Here is a 22,709-nt window from a genome sequence, read left to right on the forward strand (position 1 = left end):
ACCAGCCTGGGGTAGCTGCAGCGCTTCCTCCTTCCTGTATCGCTCACGCGCGCATACGCAGTAGAGTGAAAAGCCGAACTTTAACAGAGAAGTCGTCTTTTCACTCTACTGCGCATGCACCTATTGTGCAGCAAAATGAAGCCGGAAGAAGGAAGCGCTCGCTCCAGGTACCCTGGGCTGGTGCTGTTTTCTCCTAACAGGGGCACCAGCCCGGGGTAAAAGGTAAGCAATTAAAGTCACTTGGGGGTGCCTAACATTTTAGCACCCCCAAGTGACTTAGCCTTTCCTTCTCCTTTAAGGTTATTTGGTTCAGGAAAGAAAATGCTGATTTTTAATAGGTCTGGGAAAGAGATAAAGTGTATGGAGGTTCTGAAGACCTATAACCTTAGTTCTAGGGTAAACTTACCTCTGCCATCTGCTGTGATGCCAATGCCACTGCTACAAAGAGCCTGGAATTCAGCTAAGAATACAAACAGAAATATACTTTAGAATTCCCACAGATTTGCCTTCATAGCATTTCCCAAATGCTTACGGGCAGCACTCCATAATATTAAAATGCTGTTATTATCACAACACAGACAACAGCAACGTTTCAAGCCTAAGCTCTTTTGGGCAGGGCCCTCTTCACCTCCTGTTACTCTGTATGTCCAATGTATGAAACCCACTTATTGTACAGCGCTGCGGAATATGTTGGCGCTTTATAAATAAATGTTAATAATAATAATAATAATAAAAGGCTAATTGGCTTTTTATCAAGCTCATAGCATTTCCCTCCATGCAACAATTTTTTGAAAGTTCACACTATCTTGCTGTAGTACTATATAAGGTACATTAATTCATGTCTTTAGTACACAGAATTTTTCCTTGGCGCTAAACCCCATCTAGTATTGGGGAGTCTATCAATGTCAGAATCACAGAGTGCATGTCATAAAAGCGGACCCTTGAGAACTTTCAATACATATTGTTAGACAATAGACAGATTGTTCTCTTTCCATAAATGGTGTCTCAGCACAGAGCTCTTTATCACCTAAAAGCAATGATGACTAAAATTGTGTTATTTCTAATAGAAAACACTACATAATGCCTATAAAAGAATATACCAGAGTTTTTGGCCGGGCAAGGTTGACAGGGTTCTCCAAATCCATGATCAGGACTGGCACAGCAACATTCAGACTTTGTAACAGCTCCAGGAAAAGGACGAGCACAGGTGCCCTTTTTGATAGCGCCATAACAGGTGCTACGCATGTGGGTATCAACACAGACCCTTCCATCTATGCCAATGGTTAGACCACCAAGACATTCACAGCGGAAAGAGCCTTCTGTGTTGATGCAACGCCCGTTCATGCAGATGCCTGGGGTCTGGCATTCATCCACATCTGAAAAAAGAGACAACCACCATGTCTGATCAAAACTTTTAAGATTCTGGTGTCCACAGTGCCTCTTTAATTAAGAAAAACCACCCATTATGGGGGTGCTGCAAGACATTGCTTGACATTAAAATATACATACTTTATTTTGTCTAATAATATCATATATTCTGGTGTGTGCCTGCAATTTCATTAAGTGAACCATAAAATTTAAGATGGCTATAGGGCTCATTTACGGACAACTGGGCAACTTGCTTCTTTCTTTCCTTTGCTCACTGCATCTAGTTATGTGAATGCACCCTAATGTATTATGCCTTTAATTTTCTGATTTTTTCAGTTTATTCCCCCCTGACACTGCTGTCAGTGTTATTTGCTTCAGTTAACAGTGGTATGAAATAAGCCACAAGTATGTGACTTGGTGTAGATATTGGTGAAAAACATTGTCAAATATCACACTTGGCACAACATAATCCTACTTTTTTAGAATAGGTAGTGTACACAAATTCTTAATAATGTATTATTATGAAGAGGTAGACATACAACCCTCAAAAATGGAAATTGTTTCTCTATTATTAGAACAGCAAAATTATACTTTGAATAGAAACACAAATGATTCCAGTTCAGTATGCATATACAGTATGGTAGCACTAGAACCTTTGCTAACTTACCAACACAGTACCGCCCGTTTGGTGCCAGCACAAATCCTGGTTTACAGATACATTTAAAACTGCCATCCTCATTGATACACATTCCATTAAGACACATATTTGTAGTAGCACATTCATCATGATCTAGGGAGCAAATGACATAAAAGAAAAACTATGCTGAATATAATTTTAAAAAAAAATTAATATAAAGTTATCTTAATTAAATTCAATTTCATGATGCTTAAAAAAATAAATATACAGTTCATGTTTACTAAAATTTTTGACATGGGCCAACTATAATATCTTTTATAAGCATTCCTGTAGAATATTACACACTATGTAACCTGAAACTTCTGTACTATAAAGCCAGATTTCATGTCTTTAGGAGGCAATACAATATCTTCAGAAGCTGGGGGGAGGGGGTTGGATTAATAGATATGTGAGATTTCAGAAATAATGTATTATTCATAATTACTTACTGGGAACTAGGAACATTTAAGAACTGAAAAAACTGGTGCCACACAAATTGGCCTCAGAATAAGAAAAAATAGGGTTTTTGTGGTTATGTGAATTGATTTATTTTGATTGGCTTTCCAACTGAAAAAAACAGGCGTGAATCCCTTTTATAAGGCCCCACAGAAATCATTATTTTTAACAGAGCTGAAAGAGGTTACCTAAAGGCCTTTGCTGGGGTTAGAATACAACTTTTTAACTTTTTTCCAAGTAGATGGTCAATTAAGTATCTAATGGTCTAATTCACCACATTTAATAGGCAACTGAAACAAATGATATCATGCAGAGAAATACAGGGAGCTCAGGTATTCACACTTTTTGTGTTAAGCCCATTAAGTTAGTTTGAGCCCCATCTTAGCTCAAAGCAGGGTTACACATTTATGAAATATGCACATGTAGTTCTTGTGATATTCTTGATAAATCCAACCCAGATCTAAGACTGGATCTAAGGCTGCACTTGGTCCCCTGAGGGGCAAGGCCCATACTTTAGAAAACAACTCTTATAGAGCTGGTCAATGTATTTTCTTCTGCCTTCCTTATTGGACTGTATCAGTAGTGATGAGTGAAATTTTTGGCAGGCATGGATTCGTGGCAAATTTACGCAATTTACGTTTTCTCGCTAAACAGAAGCAAAGATTTCCTAGTCAACAAAAAAAGTTGCACATGTAAAAAAAAGACGTGCGTCAAAAACAAATAATGTGTGCGTCATTTTTGCGTTTCGCTAAGTTTTCGGCGAAAAATCATTACTCATCAGTATATATCAGACATGAACTGCAATATAAGTTCTCTTTACTGGAATTACATTTCATCTATCTACACAAGCACATACATTTTAGTTTGGTTATGATTGCACAAAACATTGCATTATTATAAGATAGCTGTTGAAGTATTCTATCTATGAAAATGTATCAAAGTGATTATGCTATAATGTACTGTTGTCCTGCACTGATTAAAGTTGTGTGTTAATAGAAGAAAAGGCACAGGTTACATAGCAGATGACAGATAAAACACTATTGTAGTTTATCTGTTATCTCCTACAGAACCTGTGCCTATTTTTCTAGCTCAAATGGCTGCCACCATGGCTACACAGCAGCTTATTTATATATATTGTTCCTGAAGCAAACACACCAGTTTTACCAGTGCAACAGTATATCATATTTAACTGACTTTGAAACTTTAATTTTTTTGGTGTTCCTTGAGTATAAGTGTAAATTAATAGTATGTGCTTATCAGCCCCAATAGCCTTAGTATGTAAAAAACTAAACAATGACAAGACATTTTCTGTCAACGTTCCTTTAAGAGTTTACACTTGAGGATGAGTGTATATTAATAATATGTGTTTATCAGCCCACTAACCTTAATATGTAAAAAAGTAAACAATGACAAGACATTTAAATAAACACAAATGTTCTATGACAGTATGTGAATAAACTCACCAACACAGTTCTTTCCATCTGGGGTAGTTTCAAAGCCAGCATTACAAATACACTGGAAGCTACCCTCTGTGTTTACACAACGCCCATTTCGGCACATCACACCATTCATGATACACTCATCAATGTCTGAAGGAATAGAAAATTCTGGGCTCAGTAGGTTGTAATTTAATTTCAAAATTAAATTAAAAATATATAACAATTTTCAGTTGTATCATTTATGTGGTATCAATAGAATTTTCAGTGTAGAACGAGTTTAATAGCAATAGAGGATTACACATATTTAAGCCCCTGAAAACTTCTGTATTATGACCATCTTTTGTGTATTAACTAGGCACTACTATTTCTTCCTCCCCGTTGATGCTCATGTCTTAACTCTTTTGTAGGTGCCAAAACCTTGGTATGAAGATTCAAATTCGTTTTGTCTTTTATTGCTTCTATTAATGATGGCACATTTGTAGATTTCCATTAAAATGTAATTATCAATCTGGCAGCTGTGGTCATATGATTAACAATTTTTTATACTCAATATATATTAGAATAGGTCTTGATAACAACAAATGTACAGATTCTATAGTGAGCTCGAAATTAAAAGTCTTTTGAATAAGTAGTGACCTCGAGCCAAACATTTTCTCTCTTCGTACAACATTTTGATATATTTTTGAAAGTCTTTCTGGGGTTAAATAACATCCAGTTAGTAACTAGTATATACATTTTGTCTTCTACATGTCACTATTTTACTTAGATCTTCCCACATTTTAATTTCAGAGTGAAAATTCCTTCCCTAATGTGATATCCCAATATTGCATATATATGTTTTGGGAATGGTTCCTTTGCAGTAATTATTATCAACGTATATAGCTTTAAAGTGAACCCTTTATAATGATATGGGCTCTAAATTTCTGCCTGTGGTCAATTTTAATTTAATTTGGATTTGTGAAAGTCCAAGTATTTGTTGAGTTTGCCAGTAAATCTATAAAACTGAAGATCTTTTTCTTGACCAGATTTATATACTGGATTTACTATCACTGAGGTCAATCGATTGTAAATCAAATGGGTTTTTAGGTTTAGGTGTTACTAAATAATTATTTATTTATGTAAGTGGATCCACTGTTGATGACAATTTAGGACTTGGTGAATATATAATGCTTCAAAATATTATTACATTTGTCACTGATAGCAATTCTTTCTAAGATCTTTCATGATTTATAATAATAGTAGAAAGTTCAGTCGTGTTGTTTTCACATAATAAGCTGGAATTTTCTTTTGATTCTTAATACTAAGCAAAAACTGCTATCTAGTATTTTCTTCTGTTGAACCCAGTGTGCATTAAATGAGCAAAATCAACTTAACTGATAGTGGCCCAGCAGCTACTGAATGACAATCATGACAAAATGCCAAATGTGTAAAATGACCATAATTATGATAATTCTCAGTATGTAATATTACTTAAGCAACATTTTGCTACAGTTTACAAGCCTTAGGGGCACATTTACTAAGACACTAATCTGAACCGAATTGGAAAAATTGCGATTTGAAAACGAACATTTTGCGACTTTTTCGTATTTTTTGCGATTTTTTCGGCGTCTTTACGACTTTTCGGAAATTGTCGCGACTTTTTCGTTACCAATACGATTTCCGTGAAAAAACGTGAGTTTTTCGTAGCCATTCCGAAAGTTGCGCAAAATCTGGCGATTTTTTCGTAGCGTTAAAACTTGCGCGAAAAGTTGCGCCTTTTCCGTAGCGTTAAAACATAAAAGGTGCGATGTTTCGCGCAAGTTTTAACGCTACGAAAAAATCGCAACTTTTTGCGCAAGTTTTAACGCTACGAAAAATTGCCAGATTTTGCGCAACTTTCGGAATGGCTACGAAAAACTCGCGTTTTTTCGCACAAATCGTATTAGTAACGAAAAAGTCGCGACAATTTTCCGAAAAAATCGCAAAATACCGATCATTACGAAAAAAACGCAATCGGACGCATTCGGCCTGTTCGTGGGTTAGTAAATGTGCCCCTTAGTGTAAATAAGTAAGGGTAACTAAATATATGTAAAAAAATCTACTAAGTAATATTTCATTGCAAGGAAAGTTTTAAAAATTCCAGGTACTGTTTGGTGCCTCTAAAAATCTGTTACCCATTGCATTTGATTGGAGACATTTTAATGACCTAAGACAGACTAAGAAAGGTTGTTACCGTATATACTCGAGTATAAGCCGAGTTTTTCAGCACACAAAATGTGCTGAAAAATGTACCCTCGGCTTATACTCGAGTCCCAGACCCAATGCTAGCAAATCCTGCTGCCCCAGCCAACCCTATAGCGATTCCCGCAGCCCCCACCATCTCTATAGCCCACACGCACAGCACGGACAGTCTCTCAAAACGAAACAAGTCAGTCTTACACAGTGGCGATTTAAAGTTCCTTCAGTCCCGGTTAATGTCGCTCTCAGCATGCCTATGCTGGCTTCCCACAGAAGCGTAGCGCTGTGATAGGAACCGCTGAGCGCGTGAGTAATCCACAAGACCTTCTACATTAGCCTGCTACCTGTTGGTGCGCTCCGCAGTGGCGCCTGGGGCGGAAGTGACGTCGCGCGTGTGACGTCACTTCCGCCCCAGGCGCCACTGCGGAGCGCACCAACAGGTAGCAGGCTAATGTCTGCAGGCTGTATTGTATTATGCATATGGGGTGGGACTGTAAATTCAGGCATTGCTCTGACTACTACACAGGCTCGTACTAAGTTTATGCACCTCTTATCAGAACAAGCTCGCTGTTTATGGGTTGGTGTTCATTCTGCATGTAAATACTATTTATTGTGTCTTTCGGCGAGATCACCTGATACAATATCTCTCTGACACATGCAGGACATTTGTATTTACTGCCTTAGTAACAATCACAGGAATCCTTCACATAAAGATCCTCACTCAAAATTAACTTTTTGCCTGGTAAAAATTGAATAATTTTGGCAAATTACCCACTTTGCAGACCAGCAAAGCTGGCAGAAAGGTCTGTTCTGTGATAAAGCAGTAACAAAAATATAGTTATGACTTTTTATATATCCCTGCACTTTTGGCTGAATTGAGACGCAACTAGGTCTTGTGGATTACTCACGCGCTCAGCGGTTCCTATCACAGCGCTACGCTTCTTTGGGAAGCCGGCATAGGCATGCTGAGAGCGACATTAACCGGGACTGAAGGAACTTTAAATCGCCACTGTGTAAGACTGACTTGTTTCGTTTTGAGAGACTGTCCGTGCTGTGCGTGTGGGCTATAGAGATGGTGGGGGCTGCGGGAATCGCTATAGGTTTGGCGGGGGCAGTATATAACTGTTCCCATTACTTTACATGTGACATATTACATACATTACATATATATATAATACTGTAGTATATATTTCCTATAGATCCTAATTATAGTTAATCATAATTGATTGAAGTTAAACACATATCATGTGTTTAACTTCAGTCAATCAATAATTACCTATAATTAGTACCTAAGTACAGTATTTCCCATTATTATCAATACTGATCAGGTATATCCATATCATGTGATCAGCTACTGCATTTCCCACCCTAGGCAATTACTCGAGTCAATACATTTTTCCAGTTTTCTTAGGTAAAATTAGGTACCTCGGCTTATATTCGGATCGGCTTATACTCGAGTATATACGGTACTCTCATTATCAACTAAAACATAAATGCAGAAAATAAGTTGCAAAACAGATATGTGTGGCAACTGAATGTCATTAGGGCTATTCCATGGACAAAATACACTCAAGATATACTGTAGCACCAAGAAACAAAAATGATGATTCTTTTTGATTTATATGTGAAGATTAGTTTTTCTGTGCAAACAAAATACAGCATTTATTTTGTAATATTGAAGAAACTGGTTTGCATGTAACTTACCAATGCAAGCCTGTTTGGTGGGGTTGCTCTGGTACCCTTCATGACACCTGCAGTGGTAGGACCCAGGGGTGTTCACACAATCACCATGGATACATGGACTGCTTGAACACTCATCCACATCTGCAGCAGAAAAAGGTAAGAATACCATTATACTAATGAATGTTTTCCAAGGAAATGAAAATGCAGATTTTTTTTTTTTTTTTTTACAAATAATCTGCACAGGTGTTGTTTGTACTTTATATAACACTTTTTGTGAAACCCCTACCAATACACTCCAAACGACTGTCTTGTTTATATCCCATATTGCATTCACATCGATAGCTGGCTGGAGTTGGGATACAGCGTCCATTCTGACACAGATTAGTAAACAATTTGCAGATATCGCCAGTCTGGTTCAGAGTTGCAGTTCCTGACATACAGAATAAAAACAGTGGATTATACCACACATGAAAATATCAAATGCAACTATTAGCTTAATTGTTTGTATTATAAAATACTGATTATATTCAGTACGGAAAAAAATAAGTCAATATTACTTACCAATGCCAGTGCTCAAGCCAGGCAAAAGTTCAGGCCCATTTGGTCCACCAGGTCCAGGACGAACTGGCCTTAGCCCATTACCCCCAGTTTCTCCTGGCCTCATGTCACCAGGTCCTACTTCAGGCCCAAATCCAGGGCCCAAGGGCAGTCCTTCAATGCAAAGTCTTCGAAATGCATCTGTAAAAGAAAACAATTAGAAGTTGTAGCTGGTTAATATTATAATTAAGGCTCGCAGCATCCAGGTGATATTATTCTTCTACAAAATACACATTTGCTGGTTGAGATAAAACAAATGTCTTATGATACTAGACACTGGAAAGTAAAAAATAAATAAATAAAGGATGACTTACCAGACCCTCTTACAGGACACATTTCAGGTATTTGGCCAATGGCCCAGCAGCGCCCAGATTCACAGCAGCAATGAGCCTTGGTAAACTGACCAGGTAGTTCTCCTGCACATCTGCCCCCTATCAGAGCAGAAAAACACGAACCCACCCGCTGATCTGAAGGATAGAAAGACAATACTTTAATCTGTCTGGTCTTGTTTATTTTATAGTGATCACAAATATATCTCAAATTTTCTTAATTTAAATGTCTTAAATTTCAATTTCTTGCAAAATCCTGTCCACATTAGTTAGATATACCAATATGTCATCCAGGTAAGTTTACATAGCAAAATTCATATTTGTGTAGTTTTCATATTTTTTCTATTTAGAAATTTAAAAAAAGCAAATGTTACATTATTTATTAGAAAATCCAAATAAAAAATGGAATAAAATGATAAAAAAAAGCTTGAATACCTGGAATTTGTAATTTCTGCATAATTTCTACTGGGTCTTAAAATTTAACATTTTTTTAAAAAACTCGAATTGACAAAATAGTTAATATTTTTCCTAGCACAGTTCCCACTGACTTCTACATTCCCTTGCAAGTTTTAAATTAGAGTCTATTGAGTTTTATTCGCTTAGTAAATATTGAAAATTTGCATTTTTTTAAACTATAATTCAAATTCTTGACTATCTAGTATACTACTAAAAGTAAGAATTTGCAAAATGTGTGTTTTTGCAAGCAACAGACCAAGGAAATAAGAAGCTCTAATGTGATATTACATATACATCATTATGAATTCTAATTATATCTATCAACACTGTAAACTCCATTTTCACTAATGATGGTACACTGAAATTACCTACTCTTTCCTGTTAGGAAATAAAAATATATTATATAATAGGATTGTTTTGCATCCAATAAGGATTAATTATATCTTAGTTGGGATCAATTACAAGGTACTGTTTTTATACTACAGATAAAAAGGAAATCAGTTTTAAAATTCTGAATTATTTGATTAAAATGGAGTCTATGGGAGATGGGCTTTCTGTAATTCGGATTACGGGTTTCCGGATAAGGGATCCCATATCTATATATATATATATATATATATATATATATTGCCTTGGATGTTCAGTGCATTATACAGCCACCATTTTGTGTTTCTCTAGGGAAAAGGTAAGAATGCAAAAAATTTAAGAGGGGTAGGGAATGTAGTGACCATCTGGAATGCCTTTGTTTCATTAAGGTGTATGGTTCCTAGAAGGGAAAAAGTTTCCCAGGAACCAGGTGTTAACATGTGAAAAAATGCATCTGAAATTAACCATTAAAGGCACATGAACCGTGTTTTATTGTGAAAATGTAGTCTGTAACTTAAAATACATTGATTTTCCAGGTAAACAAGACTAATTTCTTTCACATTTTTCCCTCACAGTGTTTTTAGTTTTGTTTATTTATTTATTATACTTTTGTATATACCTATGGAAAATTATGAAAGTGCCTTTACTTGCCCTACAGTGATGGTCATTAAGCATAATGACATAATGAATATTCATTTTACACAATATGTTCTCTTCCATTTCTTTCTGCTTCCAAAACATTTAAACATTTATATTAAATGCACACATTATGGAGATTCAAAAAAGAAAGTCTACGCATTTCGAATCTTTTTTTGTGTTTGTATGCCTAATAAAAACATAACCAAAATTAAGCTAGCGGGTATGCTCTTAGGCATTGTGTAGCAGTGCACCACTTCATGGTAATGCAGCTGTTCTTCACTGCCAAGAGTCCTCCTTTACAAAAGAAAAACAGCTCTATTTACAGCTCTATGTAGCTGTAGCATTATTATAAAAAAAAAGTACTAAAAGTGAATGAAAATCTTAGACTGAACTGTATAAGATTTGGGAGCTTAACTTTCACAACAGAAGAATGAGATCTCTTACCGATGCAACGGGACCCATCCCGGCTTGTAGTGAAACCTCTGGGACACACGCAGACATAACTTCCAGCTGTGTTAGTACATTCGCCGCCATCACATACATTAGGGATTGTGCTGCATTCATCAATATCTGGGGGAAAAAATTGTAGTGATACATGAAGGGTTGGGTGTTATTATAGTAATGTAAATGTTTATTCATTGGCTACTTCATTACTCATGGCTTAAACATAGGAACATGAAAATGTCCTAAATAAAAAAATTTTTTTAGCCCTCTAGGGTTCAAGCTCCGTTGGTGTTTAGGTCACACAAAATAAAACATGAGGAAAATCTGAATGACTGGGCTTTTAGAAAATGTAAATATCAAACAAACGTCATCTTTTAAAAGTATGGAGTATATTAAATTTTGGAAGGGGTCCAGACATCCATACATTTTCGAATTATCTGGTGCATGTGGAGGGACCATCTTTTTCTGGTCACACACACATCCAGCCCAGACAACAATAATGGTGATTAGGGTTTGCTTTAATAACAAATATACTAATATTTGCACAATGCAGTGTAAGTATTTTAAATCTATGGGATTTTTGTTTCTTAGAATTACAGTACTGATATTAAAAAGCATTGTGTTCGAATGCCCCTCCTTTATTTAAGAACATAGGCCAAATCTACAATTTTAATAGACCCAACAAAGCAGTATTTGTATGAATTAAGGAATCTGCAGTTAGAATACAGCATGTACAAATAAATCTCTAGACATAGACCAGTCCTAGGTTTACTATGCATAGCTCCTTCTCCTAAGGCTCTGGGAAAGGATTGCAGAGAGGTTTTGAGAGTAGATCATCATGATAAGGTGGAGAGATCTAAAGCTTCTAGCTGTACTAATAACCTGAAGAGATCCAGTTTTAGAAATGAAGAAATAATTTGAACCACAATTAAGGAGCAAAAGATACAATATGTCACTACATGGTATAGTCTTAATTAATGCATTACAAAACCTAAGCCATGTTAAATGGAAGACTCTTCTTCCAAACTGCTTTATACCCCTAGCTGGCAGTAAAAGGGTTACCAGTGAAGTCAGACTCTCAGACAGACGTTTGTGTGCGAGACAGACGTGTTTTATAGTCGTCTAGCATGGATACCACCTTCTGTTTCCTAGATTAGCCCTGCTCGGAGTAGCAGCCAAAGTCATTAAGCTTTTCAGAGCCTCATCTCATCAAATGGGAAAAGCAGGTTCTAACAGCCAGCACTGAAGGGTTCTGTGGAGCAGGCTTCAAACCAGGAATTAAGGCTGTGCCAAGCCAACTACTATGATAGGTATGCATTGGATTTTATAGGTTATTTTTTCTTTCTTTTTTTAATAGCAGCACTTATGAGAAAGTTACAGTCTATAAGGAACTTAAAAAATTGTTGAAGGTTTAAGAAGACTTTGCATGGAGTAATGGAAGAAGTTATAGTGACTTAGTGAATAAAACATTTTGGGACCAAAATTATCAGATTCACTGTCTTTTTAAAACATGTTTAACATCCCTTGTCTTTTTAAAACAAATTTAAATCTGTCAACTACATAAATGAAACAATGATGACACTGATGGGGGTTTGCCTAAGTCAAATCAAATACACAAGCAGGTCATTATATGGGTTTCTTTGATGTTCATTCTTACATAATTATATCTATTGCAAGCACGATCAATTTTACTTTATGAAACCACAAATTTTGCAAAGTGATGTAATCAGCCCTGCTTTTGTTTGAATGCATCACAACATTACTTTACCACTGTAGGAAAATACACCAAGGGTGTGATTTATCAAGATTCAAATTTGAAAAGTTTACACAATTAGATTTTTTTTGCTCTAAAAGGGCAAAATTCAAATTATGGTTAGAAAACTTGCATATCTAATATTTATTAAGTGCACAAAAACGTGACAATGTGAATGTAAAGCTTGCGAGTTTATGTAGTCAAGTCAAGGTGAGTTGTCCTAGGCAAAGTCAAGCCATATTTTCAAGGTTTTTGAGCTTTTTGAGTTTTAGTCATGTTTCTAACCTCACGTCACAAATTGTGTTTCCCATTGTATCTCAATATTAGAAAATTCTGTAGGAGAGGAGTTTAGTTTGAAATGAGCACTTCTCAAAACTTAAAATGTGCTTGGATTGAACAGGCCAGGTTCAAATTTGATTCTCCTGCTCTGCCCAACCCCAACCCAAATACAGCACTGAGTTTAGAAAAATAAATTTAAAAAAAAACCTGAAAAAATGCAGGGAGCATTGTCATTAAAATGAAAGTATATATGCTGGTCAGACCTTTCTATTCTTTAGGTTATGTACCAGAATGATTGTGTACAAGTGAAACGTCTGCACACTTGTAATAATGCACGAAAACACAGAATGAATATATTAATAGAACTAATAGAATACAGTATATAAGATGTTAATAGGTGACTAATACATTACCTTCACACTTTTGGGATGTCTCACTCTGCTTATGTCCAGCTGGGCATTTACATTCATAGGAGCCCACAGTGTTGATACAGGTGCCTCCCTGGCACAGACCTGGTATGGCTTGACATTCATCTACATCTACAACAGAAGCAACATTGAAGATTAGAAATATCTTTTCCTGGTCTACATAAAAAATAAGGAATAAAAAGTACACATAATTCCATAGAACAAGATACCTAAGCTCTCAGTTAGGAAAGATATGATATAAAAAAGCAGAGCAAGTTCAATTGAGTCAGCAATAACTGGAAGACTGGGAGCAGTAGAAATGCTGCTTTTTCCTGTGGCAGAGGAGCAGCAGAAAGTTCAAGTCCTGAGAGCAAAAAGCAGAAGAAAGGCCTAACTAGAACACAAAGATGCTACAGACCAGCCAAGATTTGAAATTGAGCAGCAGCAGTAAACAGGTCAAGCTGTAAATATGCATATGTATAGGTTGAAGTAGCCATGTAAGGCATGAATTTCAGTATTGAAACCCAATTAGTGAGCACATTAATTAATACCCCACACTTCTAAAAATTCTCATCTGGTTGTAAGGCAGGTGGATACCTTAATTTTACTTACAAGAAATCATACAATACTAATATAGATTAGCGCCTATAGCAATAGAGAAATCAGGAGCTCACATAGTTTAGTAGTTTCAATGCGCTTAAATCAACACCCAGTGTTGTGAAAAATATTTAAAAGTCTATTTCCCCTTTTAAATTCCAAACAGATGGTGAATAGATTCATATATTTATTTATATATATAGATTCATGCTGTAACCATTCAGTTGAAGTGCCTATTTACAAACCAATGGTTGCAAGTATTGCCTGTAGTTATCAATTACGCAGATCTCTCTTACTTTCAGTCTTTCTTCAGATTCTTCAGAAGAGATAAAAAATCCAAATAGTATTGTAGGGACTCATACCTTTAATAGTCCCTATGGTATTAAGGTCCCCATACACGGGCCGACTATAGCTGCCGATATCAGTCCCTTGGACCGTTTCGGCAGCTAATCGGCCCGTGTATGGGGAGAGCAGAGCGGCCTGGCTGACCGATATCTGGCCTGAAATTGGCCAGATCCCCAGGGCCAAACGATCGGATTATTTTTTTTTTTACCTAAATGCGACATCGCCAAGCGAGCGGATCTGCTCGTGTATGGCCACCTTTATTCCCTACACTTCCTAGTTTGCAGAATCATATGTTGTCACTTTTGCTATTTGGATCTGTGCATTTATTGGCCCTTAGATAGGATGACTACTTCCTGCACACTGTAATATAGTGTCAGGCAGTGCATGGGCACTTCCTCTTTGGCTTTCCTCTTCCCAGCAGAACTTTGTGTTCTATGGAGCCTGGACCAACTAGGCCCAGAACCCTTAAGCCTCAGATGAAGCAACCCTTTCGTTTTTCGCCGTTTCATGAATTTTTCAGATTCGCTCATCACTATCCATCACCTTCCAAAATATTCCAATGTAACTTTTTCACTGCTTGAGCACCTGGGGTATATGTAGTTACAAAAATACAACCTTTTCCCCCTCTCTCCTGTTTCCTCTTTTTCTCTTTGAAGAAGTCCAAATTGTCAATTCTTTCTCGTGTGACTTCTGGATTAATTTTTTTGCTTTATCCTTTTTGTATAAATCTGTCTGAAACATAACCCAGTTGTCCATATGGACAAAATTGTCCATATGGAATATCTTTTAACCAAAGTGGATTATGGTTACTAGTGCTTAGGACATAGTAACATACTAAAAGTAATCTGCTTAATTGACAACTACAGTCAATACCTCCGACCATTGGTTTGTAAGTAGGCACTTCTGAATGGTGGAGGCTTTTGGACTGAATATCAATAACCTGTAACAGCATGAATTTAAAGAAAATCTGAATCTATGCACCAGCTGTTAGGAATTTAAAAGGGGAAATATTTTACACAACACTGGGCATTGACTTATCTACTATTGAAACTGCTACGCAATATGAGCTCTTGATTTCTCTATTGCTATAGGCGATAATCTGTTTTAGTATTGTGTGATTTTGTGTGCAAGCTGGTAGACTGTGAGAAGATTGGCAAGAGAAAATAATCTTGAAGGCCTAACTCTTCCAAAATACTTGTGTTAAATTTGTGCATTCTCTTCTTACAAGAAGTTAGATCATGTTATCAGACCCTTGACCAGTTTACCTTATTTTACTGAGCAACAAGCCCTAAACTCATATATTGTCCTCTACGAATCATCAACACGCAAAATGTCTTTTTATGTGAAATAGTTTTGAAAAACTGAGATATGCTGTTTGCACAAGTATGTTTTGCAGAAGCAACAGTCTTATGGGGTATGTATGTTATAGCTTTGCACACTATTCAGGAGTCATTTTGTCTAATTTTTCCATTCCAGGCAGGCAGATATGCTTCAGGTTGTTAGGGCTATTTGGATGATGCATTAGTGCCTCAATTTGTAAACTGCAACACAAATGTTAATTTGGATTAAGATCAGGACTTTGACTGGGACATTGAGACATTCACTATTGGGTTCTTGTGTTATGTTTGCACTGAAAAGTAACTATTGCCCATGTTTTTACCAATGCTTCAGATTTTGTTCAGACTTGAATAGGTACTCTTGTAGTAACTCCCTGTATTTTGCACCTTTCCTTATTCCTTACTTTCTAACAAGATGAAAAGGTGTCACTTACATTACAATGATGCTATCACCAATATACTTCAAGGGTTAACTATATCAGGAACTCTTAACACTTTTGCAATGCACTGCATACATTATATATACCGTATAAATATAAGCCGAGGTACCTAGTTTTACCCAAGAAAACTGGAAAAAATTATTAACTCGAGTATAAGCCTAGGGTGGGAAATGCAGCAGCTACTGCTAAGTTTCAATAATCAAAATATATATTTAAAAACATTAAAAACATATACCCCACTGATGCCTCAATTAATGTAATTACATTAATTGAGGCATCAGTGGGGTATATGTTTTTAAATATATATTTCAAAGAAAAACAGTTAAACTAGCTCTGTAAGTGGAGAAGAGGGTCAACAAAAACAATATGAGTACTACCCCATGCTCATTGTGCATTGGAAAACTTGCTGCAGACCCAGTTCTGGAGGACACGTAAGGGAAAATAAGTATGGGAGTGGGTCAGGGCAGTGGAGGGTCTGGCTGTGGGTGGCCTAATTTGCACACAAAGGACAAAGGGTGCTAGCCTGGAGGGAACCATGGCACCTGACTTGAGTATAAGCCGAGGGTGACTTTTTCAGCACATTTTGGGTGCTGAAAAACTAGGCTTATACTCGAGTATATACAGTACCTTTTGAATTCTATAAAAATAATAACAAAGATTTATAACTACCACTCCATTCCTTCCTGGCTACCAATTTGAAATGAATGTAATCATTCTTTGCAGCAATATCTGATTATCACGATTATCATGATCATGATTATTGATTGCAAACAAAATCATTCTATATTGTTTCCCTAGAACCAGAAACACTAAACTATCCTTTAGTTAGGATCTAGGACCATTATAATTTCCAATATATGGGAAGCAGCCACGAAAAAAATTAGCTGGAAGAATTTGCCTAAAGATGCATTTGAAATGGTATTTGTATAGAATTGAAAACCTGTGCATTCAAAAAGAATGACTGCAAACAGATGTGGAGAACACCACAGGGATTAGGTTGTGCATTCCAGACCCAGCTATGCCTGGCAATGATGCTATATGCTATAAAGAATCTCCTGTTTGCAAACTTCTGCTAGAAAATTAAGGCAATGTGTAGCTACAAGATTAACATAGTTTTGTAGTGGCTCTAAGCCAGTTATGTTTGTTCACTGTGGTATCTGTATTCTTCTATGCCAAAGGGGCTCTCTGATATAGGGGGGTAGCAACAGGCTTCTGCTGTCTAATTATGTACACTAATCAAATTTTTAAATTTTTTGCTGAAGAAATGTAGGTGTATAAGTAAAGGACATAAAAGTGGTGTTCAGGTTTAACAGAGAAAATGACACTGGTGGATTACTAATGCTGATGATTCATATGTAGTGATGAGCGAATTTGTCCCATTTTGCTTTGCCGAAAAATTTGTAAAACTTTGAGAAAATTTGTGAAAGTTATGAAACATTTACAAAACGTGAAAAACACTCATCACTATTTATATGATTATATATATATTTATTTTCTACTTGCAAATCCCATAGTACTAATTTAAAAACATAACTGCATCTAAATGTTCATCAATATACTGTATGTTCACACTTCTTTTTTAAGTGTAAATCTAAGTAATGATTTGGTACATTTACTGATGCTCACTATCATTAAGACATAATTCATAGATCAGCACACCAATGCAAAAGTTGCATAAAAACAAACAGAACTTCTAGGTTGCCTCACATTAAAGGAACAGTAACACCAAAAAATGAAAGTGTATAAAAGTAACTAAAATATAATGTGCTGCTGCCCTGCACTGGTTTTTTCAGAAACTCTACTATAATTTATATAAATAAGCTGCTATGTAGCCATGGGGGCAGCCATTCAAAGAAGAAAAGGCACAGGCACATAGCAGATAACAGATAAAACACTATTGTATTCTACAGAACTTATCTGTTACCTGCTATGTAACCTGTGCCTTTTCTCCTTTTTTCCAGCTTGAATGGCTGCCCAGCAGCTTATTATATAAATTATAGTAGTGTTACTGTAGCAAACACACCAATTTTACCAGTGCAGGGCAACAGTGCATTATATTTTTATTACTTTAAAGTTCTTTCATTTTTTGGTGTTACTGTTCCTTTAAGGGGGGAAATGTAATAAAAGTCGGTAATGTAAAAATTATTCGCAATGCAAAAATGTACAAACAAATATGCCTTTGCACATTATGGGCTTTGCAAACGTGAAAACAGTTTAGAAACCACAGTTTGCAATGCACAATTAAAATCTGCAATGCAATAACAGTCTAATGAACAATATAACATTGGGAAATGCGGATTTTTATTCTTATTTGTGCACATTTTTTTTCCATTTACGACTTTTATTACATTGCCCAAAAAATCTTTAAATCTATAAAAAGGTTAAGAATAAGACAGAACATATACAAGACTAATTTGAAAATAATAAATTAAAATAATAGCAATAGGACCCAGGGCTGCTTCAGACTTTTTAAGACAATAGTAAGACTCTATAAGACAAAAGTTTTTAGTAGCCCCAAAAAACAGCACCAAGCTGCCCAAAAGACATGAATGTAAACTGCCTGACAGCATATTTGTCGCCACTTGTAGGCAATAGTAATTAAAATTGCATAATGTCCCACACCATCACTATCAAACAAGAAACAATGTGATGCACAGGGCCAGTATACCCTTAAATTCTTCTGCAGAATTGTGTTTAGTACCAAGCAATGCATTTTGTTGGTCTGATGGTATCCCTCTGTAAAGTCTATGAGGAAATTCTACTGCTGTAGAATGTTTTATTTAAAGCCCTGCTCAGGGAGTTGCACACCGGTAACATTATGGCATATCACCTAGACTGCTAGAAATTGTTCATTCTGACCTGTTAAGGAATGATAGCATCACAGGAGGTTTATAGGAGGCAAAAAAAAAGACTTTATTGTTAACATACCTCAAAGACAATGGCAGTTTGGGCATGTCTAAAACAGAGCCATTAACAAATTGTGAGTCTTTTAAAAAGGCAAATTCACTAATAGGCACCATTTCTATAACTAAGCTGTGTAAAACTCAATTATTAATTATTTTGCTCAAGAAACTGGCCTTAACTCTGAAAGTTCAGAACACAGACAAAATATAAAAATGCACAAATGTGTACAAATGTACAAAACCATACAAATGTATCAATTCTCAAGCAAGGTTAACCAATATTAGAATATCATATATAACAAAACAGACATAAGCTCATGTATCAAACCTTGACTACTGCATCAGAGACTGCTAGGAGAGAAGTGTGCCTTTGTAATTGAAAGTCATTGTTAAAGATTAATACCCCTTTAAGTAGGCTTAAAAAAGCATCTCCCATTCATACCTTAAACTGATATGAAGCACATATATTGACTAGTGATGAGCGAATCTGTCCCTTTTTTTGAAACTATGGAAGAATTTGTGAAACAGCAAAAGATTTACAAAACGCAACTTTTTTTTTACGTGACCGTGACCATTCTGGCACCCAGTTTGACTCAATGTAATAACAGTCTAATGAACAATTGCAAAATGCTGATTTTTATTATTATGTGTATGCATTTTTTACATACACTAGAATTCGTTTTGACGTGCGTCATTTTCTGTGTTTTCACAGTTTCAAGAATTTTTAGGCTAAGCAAAACAGGACAGATTCGCTCCTCACTAGAAATATATATGGACTTCAGTAGCATGTTAACAAAATGAACTCTTCATCCTGAAAAAGGAACCAGAAATATAACAAGTGTTGGCTAAGACATGCTATATATTAACGACATTGATCAGAAACAAAAAAATCAAGTATAGAAATGTGACAAATTACTCAGGGTTTGATAAATGAATAAAATTATTATTTTAATATATAAACACTGTATCTGCCACACAGGGTTTTATCTGCTTTTTTGTCACTAAATTCTTTAAAGGTTTTGGTTTAGGTAATTCCTTCCACGTGAAAAGACAGCCTGCTGGTTCTTGGAACAGTTACACTTGTGTGTTGTGTTTATGTGTTATCTAATATGACTAGTGACACTGAGGTAAAGTTCCACAGAGCTTAGCTTTCACTCTTAGCATGTGATTATTCTCTGGTTCCTGCTGCCCAGTGGGTGGTTGGAGGAACTCTAAACAAGAGTTAATTTACAGTTGATTAGCTGACCATTCACCTACTCAGCTTTAAACGCCTGTGGTTTCTATGGATGTGTTTTTAGTGCCACAAATGTTGAATATTCTTTACTTAAGTTAAACCACAACCTTGTGGCTCATATCTGTGCACATTCCTGTTTAAAGTACAAAAAGCAAAATAATAAACAACTTTTTTTCCTACACCCAAAGCAAACCTACGCCCCCAAAAGGAAAATGTTTAAAGATGTACTGGATAAACAGTTAGTATGATAATTAAAAGACAATTCAAAGGCATTAAAATTAATTAGAAATTGTGTAACAGTCAACTAGGATGTAGCACCATTCTCCATTAAACAATTTTATACAAACTGTATTTGGTTAAAAATGTTGAACACTGATTCTGAAAAGAAAAATAGATTCTAGAGTTTCAAACTGTTCTGAGAGAGTGAATAAAATTAATAAAAAGAACAGAATAATTGGACTATGAAGCCTGATCAGACATGGGCGACTGTTTAGTCTAGAAAATGTATCCAAAGTAAATATAAAGCAATATCTAGGGAACGTTACATCCCATAGCTTAAGAAAATAGCTTGAGCAAATTTCAGGTTAGAAAAAAAAAGAATATTGTTTTACTAGAAGAAGTAATTATTAAAGTAAGAACAATAATACCCAATAAGGAGGTTTGGCAGCTTTAGTAGCGATGGTTATATGATAAATATAGTCTCCTAGCTAAAATGTCATTCTAACAGGTCATTATTCATTATAATGTCTAATGCTCTTTATCTGTCTTACATTGCACTTTGTATAGGCATCAGGTGATGTAATTCACTAGGGTTCTGTCCATTACCATTGTTGCTCACACCCACCAGCCAAAATTATGGGCAAAGCCACTCTGCAATATAGTTAATATAGTTAAAGGAGAAGGAAAGGCTAGTAAAGCTCAATCTCAAGCTGCAGGCATACCTTCAGTTCTCTCAATAGTGCCCTTAAGTCTCCCCATATTTCACCTGTTCATAGCAACTAAGTTGTGGTGTGAGTGGGGCATTGGCATATGAATAGGAGAGGGCCTGAATAGAAAGATAAGTAATAACAATACAATTGTAGCCTCACAGAGCAATAGTTGTTTTGCTTCTGGGGTCAGTTAAAAACCATTTAAAAGGTGGAAAGAGTTGGAAGAAGAAGGCATTAGGCAAATAATTCAAAAACTGTAAGAGAAAATAAAGGCCGGTTAAAAAGATGCTATGAATTGCTCATTCTATAATATATTAAAAGTTGATTTGAAGGTGAACTGTTAATGTAGGAAAATTGATAGTGAGTATTCCCTTTTGTTGTAATGCAACATCAACATTTTTACCTTAGCATCTTACAGCGTCTTATCAAATATGCATGTGGCAGGATAGGCACAGCATGCTAGAGCCCTATTAATATGGCACACTTTGGCTAATTAAAGGACCAATAACACTAAAGAATAAAAGTCATGCAGCAATGAGGGAAGCCATTCAAGCTGAATAGGTTTATTGCACTCATGTTCAGATTGCAGATAACATGAAGACTGTTTATACCACAATGGTTTTAGAACTTAACCAGAAAGAAAAATATAGGTCCAATCTAATTTACTTCTTTGCAGTGCAGAGCTATGGGATTAAAATCTTTCAGATATATGATAAAAAAAATTACTTTTTGGTGTTATTGGTCCATTAAATTGTTCCTTAGGAAATGAGTTTTCTCAAAATACACAAAATATTGGATAAGGCTATTTACCTTGGCAAGCTCCAGTGCGGATGTTGGGTATAAAACCTCTGCGGCAAGGGTTAGGTTGAGCAGGACACATTTCACAAGGGTGACCCCAGGCACGACCAATGGTAGCACAGCACAAAGTCTTTGTGCACACAATACCACTAAGCTGGCCCTGGCACATCTGATTGCTAATTTGTGTAAAACATGGACCAGTGCGATAATCTAAAATAAAAAAAATAATATGTTATTATAGTAAATTGACTTAAACCCAGATAAACTAAACAACCTATGGTGGCAGGCTTTATATACAATTAACTTGCGAGGAGAAAATACAAATTTGATTTAGTTATTACTACAAATATTTGTTATTAACAAACAGAACCTATTTATAGGCACACATTTAATTTATACTAACTATTCCTTTAATGTTCATCAAAGTAATACGTTAGAAGAATGTTAGCTATCTTTTATTATTAAGCAAAGGTTCAGCATATCAATGTAAGTTAACACAAGAGCAATCTTTATCTTACCCATAGTTTGTTTTCGTTTTTCTAATCCAAAACTGGGTTTTTCTTTTAAATAAAAAGTGTGCCACCTAAAACCTAGTAAGCCCTTTTATTTATTTATTTTTTTTAAATCCAAATAAGCAATGCACTGCCAAAAGAGGGCTCAATAAACAATGGAATCTCAGTTTCTTTTGCAACTTTTTTTTTATTATTATATCATTTTAAACTATACCCTCAAACAATGTAGGTCTTTATAAATATATATTGCATAAACAAGCTCATATGTAAAACCCTGCTTCATCTAAATAAACCATTTTCAAAAAAATATACTTGTTTAGTAGTATGTGCTATTGGGTAATCCTAAATAGAAAATTGCCATTTTAAGAACTAAGGGCCGCCCCCTGGGATCATAGGATTCACAGTGCACACAAACAAGCCAAGGCACACATACATGCTAGGCCACATTAGCCAGTTAATGGAGAGAATTCTGCCTTTTGCTTCCACACCTGTTACAGTTTGTGCT

At 35.8% G+C, this 22,709-nt stretch overlaps 1 protein-coding gene across 1 annotated transcript in view; it reads right to left on the reverse strand.

Moving 5' to 3' along the window:
* The window catches only part of fbn3 (fibrillin 3), a 104,592-nt gene that overhangs the window by 41,961 nt on the left and 39,922 nt on the right, over positions 1–22,709 (reverse strand). The window contains 11 exon segments of the mRNA NM_001127424.2: positions 407–460; positions 1,101–1,376; positions 2,036–2,158; positions 3,964–4,089; positions 7,861–7,980; positions 8,126–8,269; positions 8,401–8,577; positions 8,751–8,903; positions 10,671–10,796; positions 13,116–13,241; positions 21,705–21,902. Coding sequence (NP_001120896.2) covers positions 407–460; positions 1,101–1,376; positions 2,036–2,158; positions 3,964–4,089; positions 7,861–7,980; positions 8,126–8,269; positions 8,401–8,577; positions 8,751–8,903; positions 10,671–10,796; positions 13,116–13,241; positions 21,705–21,902 — 1,623 coding nt within the window.

The sequence above is a fragment of the Xenopus tropicalis genome, chromosome 1 (genome assembly GCF_000004195.4).
Source record: "Xenopus tropicalis strain Nigerian chromosome 1, UCB_Xtro_10.0, whole genome shotgun sequence".
Taxonomy (NCBI): domain Eukaryota; kingdom Metazoa; phylum Chordata; class Amphibia; order Anura; family Pipidae; genus Xenopus; species Xenopus tropicalis.